This window comes from Salmo salar, chromosome ssa05 (assembly GCF_905237065.1).
Source record: "Salmo salar chromosome ssa05, Ssal_v3.1, whole genome shotgun sequence".
NCBI classification, from domain to species: domain Eukaryota; kingdom Metazoa; phylum Chordata; class Actinopteri; order Salmoniformes; family Salmonidae; genus Salmo; species Salmo salar.
In genome coordinates, this window is record NC_059446.1 from 17,298,640 (window position 1) to 17,310,932 (window position 12,293).

The 12,293-nt window shown below is 44.2% G+C and overlaps 1 protein-coding gene across 6 annotated transcripts in view; it reads right to left on the reverse strand.

The window, feature by feature from the left end:
* The window catches only part of LOC106604348 (glutamate receptor 1), a 160,668-nt gene that overhangs the window by 81,505 nt on the left and 66,870 nt on the right, over window positions 1–12,293 (reverse strand). For all 6 annotated transcript variants that reach the window (XR_006769832.1, XM_045717945.1, XM_045717947.1 and 3 more), the window contains exons 6-9: window positions 5,162–5,320; window positions 3,547–3,714; window positions 653–757; window positions 336–449 (exon numbers count right to left, since the gene is read on the reverse strand). Coding sequence is in view for 5 of the 6 variants with exons in the window: in XM_045717945.1 (XP_045573901.1) it covers window positions 336–449; window positions 653–757; window positions 3,547–3,714; window positions 5,162–5,320 (546 nt within the window). In the remaining variant the exon portion in view is untranslated. The remainder of the gene's footprint in view (window positions 1–335; window positions 450–652; window positions 758–3,546; window positions 3,715–5,161; window positions 5,321–12,293) is intronic.

The following is a 12,293-nucleotide window of genomic DNA, read 5'->3' on the forward strand; positions in this document are numbered from 1 at the left end:
ACTGTCCCAGAGTGTTTGGAATAGGCTCTCTTTCTCGACAACTGAACAATAGAATAGGTCAACTTCTCTACTATGGGGATAGTAGATTGACATAGGCTAGTGCTTTAACTGTTCGTTACTCGTGTTTTTGGCTGAGGAAAAGGAAATGTGGACTGTTATTCTAACGTCTTCAAAATTAAAATGCTGTCGGTCAAATGTCCGGTGCCAACGGAAGACACGGCACACACACACACACACACACACACACACACACACACACACACACACACACACACACACACACACACACACACACACACACACACACACACACACACACACACACACACACTGACCAGGATGGTGGTAACTATGTAGGTCCTGTTCTGTAGGCCGTAGCTGCTGTCGTTGCTTCCTCTCATGAAGGTGGCTGTGCTCACGTACTTTTCGTCCTCATTCCAGTAGCCCACCTGATACACATACAAGATAAACAGACAAGTGAGAAAACTGACGGGCTATGAAGGAAACCTTGATTTGATCTGATACTGTACAGATATAATATGAGACTGCAATGAAACACTATTGGACATGAGTCCTCACATCAAATAAGATCCTACAAGGTCCCATTAGATCCCGTTAGATTCTATAAGATCCTACAGATCTCATGACTCACCTTCTTAGGTCCAGAGGGGGCTAGCTCCATGACACTGACGGTGAAGTTGGTCCTGCGTCCTTTCTCATTGAACTGGATATGACCAGTCAGGCCATGGATACGCACCTAACACACGGGGAGGGACAGAATCAATAGAGCATCAATAACACAGAGACACAGGAAGCAGTTACCATCTAGGTCTTTAGGTGTAGGACTCATAATAAAGTAGTCTTCTTTTAGCCTCATCGACAGGAAACATCATCTGGAGTTCTGTTTCTTCAACAGCCTTGTCTGGATGTTCATTGGAGCATGTGTGTGTGTATTATGTGTGTGTATTATGTGTGTGTGTATTATGTTGTGTGTATGTGTGTGTGTGTGTGTGTGTGTGTGTGTGTGTGTGTGTGTGTGTGTGTGTGTGTGTATGTGTGTGTGTGTGTGTATGTGTGTGTACACTGATTGTTCAACACATTAGGTACACCTTCTCTTGCCATGACAGACTGACCAGGTGAAGCTAGGTGGAAGCTATGGTCCCTTATTGATGTCACCTGTTAAAGTCACTTCAATCAGTGCAGATGAAGGGGAGGTGACAGGTTAAATAAGGATTTTTATATTGAGACATGGATTGTGTTTGTGTCAGCCTCTGAATGGACAAGATAAAATATTTAAGTGCCTATGAACGGGGTATGGTAGTAGGTGCCAGGCGCACCGGTTTGAGTGTGTCAAGAACTGCAACGCTGCTGGGTTTCTCACGCTTAATAGTTTCCTGTGTGTATCAAGAATGGTCTACCACCCAAAGTACATACTGTACAGCCAACTGTAGGAAGCATTGGAGTCAACATGGGCCAGCAATGAATTGAGGCTGTTGTGAGTGCAACTCAATATTAGGAAGTTGTTCCTAATGTTTTATACACTCAGTGTATGTGTGTGAGTGTGTGCATGTGTTTAAGTGTGTAGTGTTTGTGTGTGTGTAGTGTGTGTTCAGTGCAGCATGTTAGTGTTGGCAGAATGATGGGTTTAATTGAGCGAGCGGAACATCAAACTCCTCTCTGCCCTCAGGCAGATGTCTACATTCACTCGGACCAGATGACAGCTAGACATAGCCGCAGAGACACTGTGTGTGTGTGTGCCTGTGTCCGTGTGTCCGTGTGTCCGTGTGTGTGTGTGTGTGTGTGTGTGTGTGTGTGTGTGTGTGTGTGTGTGTGTGTGTGTGTGTGTGTGTGTGTGTGTGTGTGTGTGTGTGTGTGTGTGTGTGTCAGTGTGTGTGTGTTCAGGCAGGTGGATGAACGTGTGTGCGCACAAGAGGGTGTGCAAGTGTGTGTTTGTGTATCCGTGTGTGTGTGTGTGTGTTTGTGTGTGTTTGTTTGTGTGTGTGTGTGTGTTTGTGTGTGTGTGTGTCTGTGTGTGAGTGTGTTTGTGTGTTTGTGTGTGTGTCTGTGTGTGTGTGTTTGTGTGTTTGTGTGTGTGTGTGTCTGTGTGTGAGTGTGTTTGTGTGTTTGTGTGTGTGTCTGTGTGTGTGTGTTTGTGTGTTTGTGTGTGTGTGTGTCCGTGTGTCCGTGTGTTTGTGTGCATCACTAAGACCACAGTTCCACAGAGCCACACCAGAGAGACCAGTGTGAGACTCAGAGAGGATCTGTCTGTTTAAAAGCTTAAGTCAACGGCCCAACTGAAATATACAACAACATCTAAATGACTACATCCAAATAGTAACATCGTCAGTATCAGAAACCAGCCCCCCTACTGCTAGCAGATATTGATCATCAATCCAGTTCACAGCATATTCCTCTGCAGGCACGTCTAGGGCAATTACTGATAATCACACAGCAACATGGATTTATTCAGGTTGTGTGAAAACCTACTGAGCCCTCTCTTTTCTGTTTCTCTATCTCTCTCTAAGGTCGTATCGGTTTGACCAATCTGACTTCAGATTCTGGGCATGGTTGCATAAAACATCTTAAGTGAATTTCCCCCTCATCTTTTCTCTTAAAGTTTCCTTTAACGCATCCTTAACTTTAAGTCAGTTCCACATTGACTCTGTACCGGTACCCCCTGTATATAGCCTCGCTATTGTTATTTTACTGCTGCTCTTTAATTACTTGTTACTTTGATTTCTTACTTTTTTTTGGTATTTTCTTAACACTGCATTTTTGGTAAAGGGCTTGTAAGTAAGCATTTCACTGTAAGGTTGATATCCATATGTATGCTAGCTGGCGACCTGTTGTATTCGGCGCATGTGACAAATACCATTTGATTTGATTTGACAACACATTTTAAGGTGAATTTCGCCCTTAATTTAAGTGAAAAACTTAAGTGTGCCCATGAGGTCCCTTAACCCTTAAGTGCCTCATTCTGTATGGATATCAATGTCAACAGCATTTGTGGAGGTGAGTATTGCTTTCATCTGCCCCAGTTTCAAAAGGAGCTAAACAATGGAAGGTGCACAATCCATGGCTGAAAAGCTAGCTGGCGAGCTAGCTACCTACTCTGTAAATTAGCTTGACGTGCTAGGAAGTAATATAAACGTGTTTTATTATCTTCTGAATCAATTTGATTATCCTGTCTTGAATGTAGAAGTTTTATCTCCCAAAATAAATGTGAATAAGGTCATCTCCATGGTAACCAGAGACTCTTTCTTTCGTACATGCTTGCAAACTACCATAAAATGATGCCCTTAACTAAGGAAATGTTTGAGGACATGTGTTGACTTGAATCTTGAGTGACCTGGCTGCTCTGTCACCCTGTCTGTTTATTTCATTCCCATCTCAGAACATTGCATTATGAAACTCCTATCATATTCTATGATGATCACTCAGGAGCGTGCGTGCGTGCGTGCGTGCGTGCGTGCGTGTGTGTGTGAGAGAGAGAGAGAGAGAGAGGATGTATCCCTCATTTCTACCAGCAGAGTAGTGTGGGTGTACCTGTTGCAGGGCTCTCTGTATATCTATGCCTTGGCCCCAGGGTGCCGGCGGGTTGGCGAGGCATTCGCCTGCATTGCCACGGCGAGAGATGTCTATCCTCTGTTTCCGAAGGTTCTGGAATGCTGTAGACATCACCTTCACCCCATCATATGTCAACGCTCCGGTGTACTACAGACGTAGAAAGCAAGAGACAGAGGGAGAGAGAGAGAGAGAGAGAGAGAGAGAGAGTGACAGAGAGAGAGAGAGAAAGAGAGAGACACGTCCTCATTACACTTAAAACAACACATATTGAGAGGGTTTGGTCATGATAAAACTAATTCAAGAGGAAGGTGATGGAAACAAGTAACTCCAGAGACCGTTATAGAGAGATCAGAGCAGAGATCATTATAGAGAGATCAGAGCAGAGATCATTATAGAGAGATCAGAGCAGAGACCATTATAGAGAGATCAGAGCAGAGACCATTATAGAGAGATCAGAGCAGAGATCATTATAGAGAGATCAGAGCAGAGACCATTATAGAGAGATCAGAGTAGAGATCATTATAGAGAGATCAGAGCAGAGATCATTATAGAGAGATCAGAGCAGAGACCATTATAGAGAGATCAGAGCAGAGACCATTATAGAGAGATCAGAGCAGAGATCATTATAGAGAGATCAGAGCAGAGACCATTATAGAGAGATCAGAGTAGAGATCATTATAGAGAGATCAGAGCAGAGATCATTATAGAGAGATCAGAGCAGAGATCATTATAGAGAGATCAGAGCAGAGATCATTATAGAGAGATCAGAGCAGAGATCATTATAGAGAGATCAGAGCAGAGACCATTATAGAGAGATCAGAGCAGAGATCATTATAGAGAGATCAGAGTAGAGATCATTATAGAGAGATCAGAGCAGAAATCATTATAGAGAGATCAGAGCAGAGATCATTATAGAGAGATCAGAGCAGAGACCATTATAGAGAGATCAGAGTAGAGATCATTATAGAGAGATCAGAGTAGAGATCATTATAGAGAGATCAGAGTAGAGATCATTATATAGAGATCAGAGCAGAGACCATTATAGAGAGATCAGAGGAGAGATCATTATAGAGAGATCAGAGCAGAGATCATTATAGAGAGATCAGAGCAGAGATCATTATAGAGAGATCAGAGCAGAGATCATTATAGAGAGATCAGAGCAGAGATGGCCCTAAGTGTACCTTTAAGTGGGTGTGTGCGTTTAGGTGTGTACATGCGCACGTGCTTCCGATGCTCCCAGACCATGGAGCAACGTAAGATAGGCAACGGCACAAGGTCTGGGGTCAATGTTGGATTTTCTTGGACATTTCAAAGTGGGGAAAAAATCTACCAGGGAGGGTCCTCTTCAGACATACTCTCAACAAATCACGAGTTTGGGAAGCAGGGCTTAAAATGCTGCCGGAAATAGATACAGAAGCGGCATGATATGGCAGTGACATGACCAGAGAATCGCTTCCAATTTCCAACTCGTACTCTCTGTCCCAACGGACGCCGGAACTTGCACAGACGTGTTAAGCTGGAGCATTGGAACATTGAGAGCTGCAACCCGTCTGTCTAAAGAGACTAGTGTGTGCATGTATGTGGAGTGTAGGACCTTCAGGCGTCTCTTGGGGAACTTGGCGTCTTTGTTCTCGAACTCCATCCACTGCTGAATGGTACGGCTGACGTTCTGCTCTGTGTAGTTGACCAGCTGAAAGCCTGTGATGTTGGCCCCGCCTTTCCTCAGGTCCGTTAGATCAATGTCCAGAAAACCCTGACAGGAAGAAGATGCAGAGAGGACAAACAGACAGAGAGAGGATGGAGAGACGGATGGACACAGACAGACAGACAGACAGACAGACAGACAGACAGACAGACAGACAGACAGACAGACAGACAGACAGACAGACAGACAGACAGACAGACAGACAGACAGACAGACAGACAGACAGACAGACAGACAGACAGACAGACAGACAGACAGACAAAAAGACAGACAGACAGAGACAGAAAAACAAGTTAAACATTTTGAGGAATCAATTTCTTTCTCTAGTTCCATTTTTAGAGTCATGTCTTTAGGATGAAGTGAAGAAATATGAAGGGTACTTTTTCAACAGGAGACTTGGGTAAATAGGTGTCCTACAGCTCACAGTGAATGATTTAAAACCAAGCATCGTGTAGAAATATAGAGGGATACAGAGCTGGCAGCCAGTATGCTTCTGTTAATAGAATACTAACTACTAATACTACTTCAGTGGTAAAATAAATGACCTTGGGTGTAACGGTAATTCTGCAGGGATCAGAAATCGTATGTTAAAAGAGAAACCACTCCAATATTAAATGTGAGAGATCAATATTCAGAAAGATAAATTTATAATCAGATTTATGGTGCGTTGCTACAGCGAGTGTGAGAAAGAGCGAGAGAAGGAGAGAGAGAGAAAGAGATGGAGAGAGGGAGGTAGGGAGGGCCATAGAAAGGGAGAGTGAGAGAGAGAGAGAGCGAGAGAGAGAGAGGCAGCGCAAGAGAAAGAGGGAGAATTGTTAAGTGTATACGTGATGAGAGAGTGTTCTGTACAAAGGCCAAAGCAGTGCAGTGGCTCTACATTGTAATTCCTGGTTGAAACTAAAGCAGGGAGAGAATGAGAGAATGCCAGGGTCAATCTCTTAATGGAAATGGCAAATCCCTCAGAGCAAGCTCTTATCCCAGCCCCAGCCTGAAAAGAAAGAAGTAACGAGGGACGAGAAGGAGGAAAGTAGAGAATGAAACAGACAAGATCTGTAAGGTTGAGGGAGAGGTCTAGGTTTAATCCCTGATAGAGTTGTGTTAATCCTGGACCTCCGTGCTGTGAAGTACAATGGAAGCACTTCCCTGGAACCCTTCAACACTGTGGAACACAATGGAAGCACACCTCTGGAACTGCTGCTAGGCTCCATGGTACAGAATCCCTCTGACTGTTCTTGGAGGGATGTGTTTCCAGAACACTAGTGAACTCAGTGTTCTATTTTAGAATCGTACAGTTCCACCGGGATTGGTCCATGGCAGCCATGTACAGAAGTACAGTAACCCTGTAAGGTAACTCTGTGTAGAGCACTACACCCTGCGCATACACTATCCCCATAGACAACAGTATGTCCTGCTTTGACTCATTGGGATAAACACATAGGATAGAGAGTCAGACAGAGAGAGAGATGCCAATGCCAATAAAGCCTCTTGAATTGAATTGAGAGAGAAAGAGAGAGAGACAGACGGACGGACGGACGGACAAAGAGACAAAGAGAGAGGGAGACACAGAGAGATACAGAGAGAGAGAGAGAGAGAGAGAGAGACAGAGAGAGAGGGGGGATCGAGATGGGGGAGGGAGAAAGAGAAGACAGAGAGAGAGAGAGTGAGTAGGTAGCGAGAGACAGAAGGCAGATTCACCCCCTCAGCAGGTAATCAATCTGTCTGCATAGTGAATCAGATGCAGACAGAAGAAGTCACCCACAGAGAGACAGAAAGACTGATGTACAGACAGAAGCAGTCACACACAGAGAGACAGAAAGACTGATGTACAGACAGAAGCAGTCACACACAGAGAGACAGAAAGACTGATGTACAGACAGAAGTAGTCACACACAGAGACACAGAAAGACTGATGTACAGACAGAAGTAGTCACACACAGAGACACAGAAAGACTGATGTACAGACAGAAGCAGTCACACACAGAGAGACAGAAAGACTGATGTACAGACAGAAGCAGTCACACACAGAGACACAGAAAGACTGATGTACAGACAGAAGTAGTCACACACAGAGACACAGAAAGACTGATGTACAGACAGAAGTAGTCACACACAGAGACACAGAAAGACTGATGTACAGACAGAAGAAGTCACCCACAGAGAGACAGAAAGACTGATGTACAGACAGAAGCAGTCACACACAGAGAGACAGAAAGACTGATGTACAGACAGAAGCAGTCACACACAGAGAGACAGAAAGACTGATGTACAGACAGAAGTAGTCACACACAGAGACACAGAAAGACTGATGTACAGACAGAAGTAGTCACACACAGAGACACAGAAAGACTGATGTACAGACAGAAGCAGTCACACACAGAGAGACAGAAAGACTGATGTACAGACAGAAGCAGTCACACACAGAGAGACAGAAAGACTGATGTACAGACAGAAGCAGTCACACACAGAGACACAGAAAGACTGATGTACAGACAGAAGTAGTCACACACAGAGACACAGAAAGACTGATGTACAGCAGGAGACTGAACAAGTGAACTCCCCAGCCTCAGATATTTGTGATTGGTAGTGAAAGTGGTGCTGTCAACTGCTCTGACCTTCAGCCTCCGACTGTGACTGTCTGTCTGGTAGAAGTTCCAGAACCACAGGCAACCCTTATTATATTGATCCCTGCCTGCCCTTTGATGAAACTTTCTGTGGTCTGGTATTCTTAACGCCATCAATCAGAGCTTTCTTCTCTTTCTCTTCTCTTCCTCCCTCTTCCCCTTCTCTCCCCCTTATGCCTAATGGGCCCTGCTCCCTCCACCCCCTAACCCCCACTCCTCTCCTTTTCCACCCTCCTTTTACCCCTTCTCCCTCTCATCTCCTCCCCCATTCTCCCTCTCCTCTCCGTCTCTCCTTTCCTCCCCCTCTCCTCCACTGTCCTCTCTGTCCTCTTCACTGTCCTCTCTCTCCTCCACTGTCCTCTCTGTCCTCTCCACTGTCCCCTCTGTCCTCTCCACTGTCCTCTCTGTCCTCTCCACTGTCCTCTCTCTCCTCCACTGTCCTCTCTCTCCTCCACTGTCCTCTCTCTCCTCCACTGTCCTCTCTGTCCTCTCCACTGTCCTCTCTGTCCTCTCCACTGTCCTCTCTGTCCTCTCCACTGTCCTCTCTGTCCTCTCCACTGTCCTCTCTCTCCTCCACTGTCCTCTCTGTCCTCTCCACTGTCCTCTCTGTCCTCTCCACTGTCCTCTCTGTCCTCTCCACTGTCCTCTCTGTCCTCTCCACTGTCCTCTCTGTCCTCTCCACTGTCCTCTCTGTCCTCTCCACTGTCCTCTCTCTCCTCCACTGTCCTCTCTGTCCTCTCCACTGTCCTCTCTCTCCTCCACTGTCCTCTTCCTTCTCCCTGAAGTATCAACCGAACCAGGTGTCCATATGTCTCAGTTGAATGGTCAGAGGACAGAGAGAATGAGAGAGAAGAGAAGAAGAGATGTGTGTATTTTTCTGCTCCATGTGTTAGCTAATGCAGTGCACTGAGCTGAGCAGGTTACTATAGAAACCGCTCCTCATGGACACGGAGGTGGAAACATTTGATATAGACCTCCTAGACACACACAGAAAGACTAAGAGATGGAGACATTCACAGAGACAGGCACACACACTTTCCCCCTCTCATAGAGGTAGACAAGCAGACACACACACACACACACACACACACACACACACACACACACACACACACACACACATACACATACGATAGCTGTGCTAAGGTAGAACACAGAATAGTAATTTTAATAGAGCCATTATGGAGATTGCTGGTGGTTTCGTACCAAACTTTATTGCTTTCACAGCTTTCTAATTTACACTTCAATCTAACAAATTGACCAGATGAGAGAGAGATTGAGATAGTCCCAGCAGTGAGCCAGCATATTAATGTTGTTATTACCATGTGTGTATCCCAAATGGCACCCTGTTCCCTATATAGTGCACTATAAAGGGGAAAAGTAGAGCACTATAAAGGGAATAGAGTCCCATTTGGGACACAACGTGCATTCTGTTGACATCCATTTTCTGCTGTTTTTAGTGTCTTTGGGGAGGTTGTATGAGTGGTGCCCTGGGACGATCACAGCGGACAAAGACAGCTAATGCACATTACCCTGCACACATTTACTCACTGACCCTCTACTGTCTATCTGTCTGTATCTCAGTGGCTGGCGGCTGAGCGTGTGTGTGTCGGTGTGTGTGTGCCTGGGTGTGTGTGTGTGTGTGTGTGTGTGTGTGTGTGTGTGTGTGTGTGTGTGTGTGTGTGTGTGTGTGTGTGTGTGTGTGGGGGGCTCTGCAGCACTCTGTATCGTCCCAGTCAGTCAATCAAGGCAGGGGTTTCCATTCCTTTTCGAAGGCTCTACCAGCAGCAGGTTATTAGTGGCAGTATGAATGATCTGACTCAGTAGACTACAGAGACGTCGATACAGAGAGTTTGTAGAGGATTATTTCGATGGGCATAGTGGTTAGTATCTCTCTCTAGAGTTAGTCGCTGAAGAGGGAAGAAATGTGAGCAGTGGAATCTGTTGTATCCCTTCAGAGAAACCTGAAACGGATTTGGTGCTTGTAATGAATAGTTCCAGTTGTATGTAGGGTGTCCAATCAAAACACATCTTTTGACCAATAAGTAAAATAATATATTCATTGCGTGGAAACGCCTTTTAATAAAAAACAAATGTCTCTATCATAATCCATACAAAGGAGGTTTTAGCCTTGTAGGATGGCCAAGATCAGGGTGGCTTAATCACTGGAGGCCAGAGGAAAAAAGTGTTAAAAAATCAGGAAAATAGAATTGTCAGCTGGGTTGAATGCTGAGTGAGAATTAAGGCTAACTGACAGGCTCACCGTTGAACTCGCCATCTTTCTTCTCCAATACGGAGGACATAAAACACTAGAGGCAAGATAGATATTGATTTTGAGACATGACATGAAGCATTTTCATATATTAGTATATGGAGTTCACATTAATGGGAAGTTCCAGTTATTTTTCAAAGATTTCTAAGAAAAACAAGCGTATCTCTGGGAAATGTCAACGAACCACTGAGCGTTCCATAAGCTTTTTCTTTTCACATCCTTTTACATTTAATTAGGCTCGTCTCATGTTAATTTAGCTTTTTGTCAAATCCTCAAAACTCGCTGCGAGAAGCAGCAACGAACTGTCAACAGAGCTCGCTGCTTATTATTGGATGTATTATGTTACGAAATAAGACTCTTTAGATTTAATGAAAGAACCCACTGAACGATTCAGAACATGAAGAATCATATTTGTCTTGATAAAATGTATTTTTATAAGAAAAGGAAGTCACATTTGACCATATTGTATGTCTTATTGCAGTTTCAATATCATGTTGACTCTAGAGAGATACCCAGCCAGGTCATCCGTGACCTTCCATGTCTGAGGACGTTGGGAGATGACATAGAAACTGGCCACTAGGGGCAACAGTGAGCTCTGTTACCTTCAAGTAGGTTTCAGTTTTGGTGTTGTGGACGTGGATGGTGGATGGGCATAAGCATAAGGTTTCTGGTTCAAATTCAGCCATAAAAAGTTGTTTTTTAGATTTTTGTTTTAAGCCTATGCCAAACCTTAACCTTTACCTTAACCATTAGGAGTTAATGCCTAACCTTAAATATTTGTAGTTAATGCCTAAACGTAACCTTTTGAAATTTGACATTTGCAACAACTTCAAAATTTGACATTGGAGAAAAATTGATGAATGCCGTGAGACTAAGAGCTAGATGCAATACCTTGGGATGTATCAGATATATTACACAGAGAGAGAGAGAGATAGTAGAGTAGAGAAATAGAGATAGATACAGTAGAGATATAGAGAGAAAGAGAGATATATATATAGAGAGAGATAAAGATATACCTGACCACTGTGACAGACCCACAATTAAGGAAAGCTCTGACTATGTACAGACACTGTAGGCAGTACTGGCTCTCAAGAGAAGACAGGCTATGTGCACACTGCCCACAAATTGAGGTGGAAACTAAGCTGCACTTCCTAACCTCCTTTTGTGAGTCTAATGTTAACTGTCATTTTGAATTGTTTATTTCCCTTTTGTTTATTATCTATTTCACTTTCTTTGGCAATGTTAACATAATGTATCTTTCCCATGCAAATAAATCCATTTGAATATCATTTAATTGATATATATATAGAGAGAGAGAGAGAGCGCAAGAGATAGATACAGTAGAGAGATAGTAGAGACAGAGAGAGATATGCAGTAGGGAGATAGTAGAGAGAGAGAGAGATAGAGAGAGATAAGAGAGAGAGATATGCAGTAGGGAGATAGTAGAGAGAGAGATAGCGAGAGATACAGTAGAGAGATACAGTAGAGAGATACAGTATTGAGATAGAGAGAGCGAGAGAGCGAGAGCGATATCGGTATAGAGAATATGTATAGAGAGCGAGAGAGAGCGCGAGAGAGAGAGAGCGAGAGAGAGAGTGAGAGAGAGAGCGAGAGCGAGAGAGAGAGCGAGAGCAAGATATATGTATAGAGAGAGAGCGAGATGTATGTATAGAGAGAGAGCGAGAGCGAGAAAGAGCGAGATATATGTATAGAGTGAGAGCAAGAGAGAGAGCGAGAGCGAGATATATGTATAGAGAGAGAGCGAGAGAGAGTGAGATATATGTATAGAGAGCGAGAGAGAGCGAGAGTGAGAGCGAGAGTGGGATATATGTATAGAGAGAGAGCGAGAGAGAGTGAGATATATGTATAGAGAGAGAGAGAGAGAGAGAGAGAGAGAGAGAGCAAGAGCGAGAGCGGGATATATGTATAGAGAGAGAGCGAGATATATGTAAAGAGAGAGAGCGAGAGCGAGAGAGAGCGAGATATATGTATAGAGTGAGAGCGTGAGAGAGAGAGAGCGAGATATATGTATAGAGAGAGAGCGAGAGAGAGTGAGATATATGTATAGAGAGCGAGAGACAGCGAGAGTGCGAGCGAGAGCGGGATATATGTATAGAGAGAGAGCGAG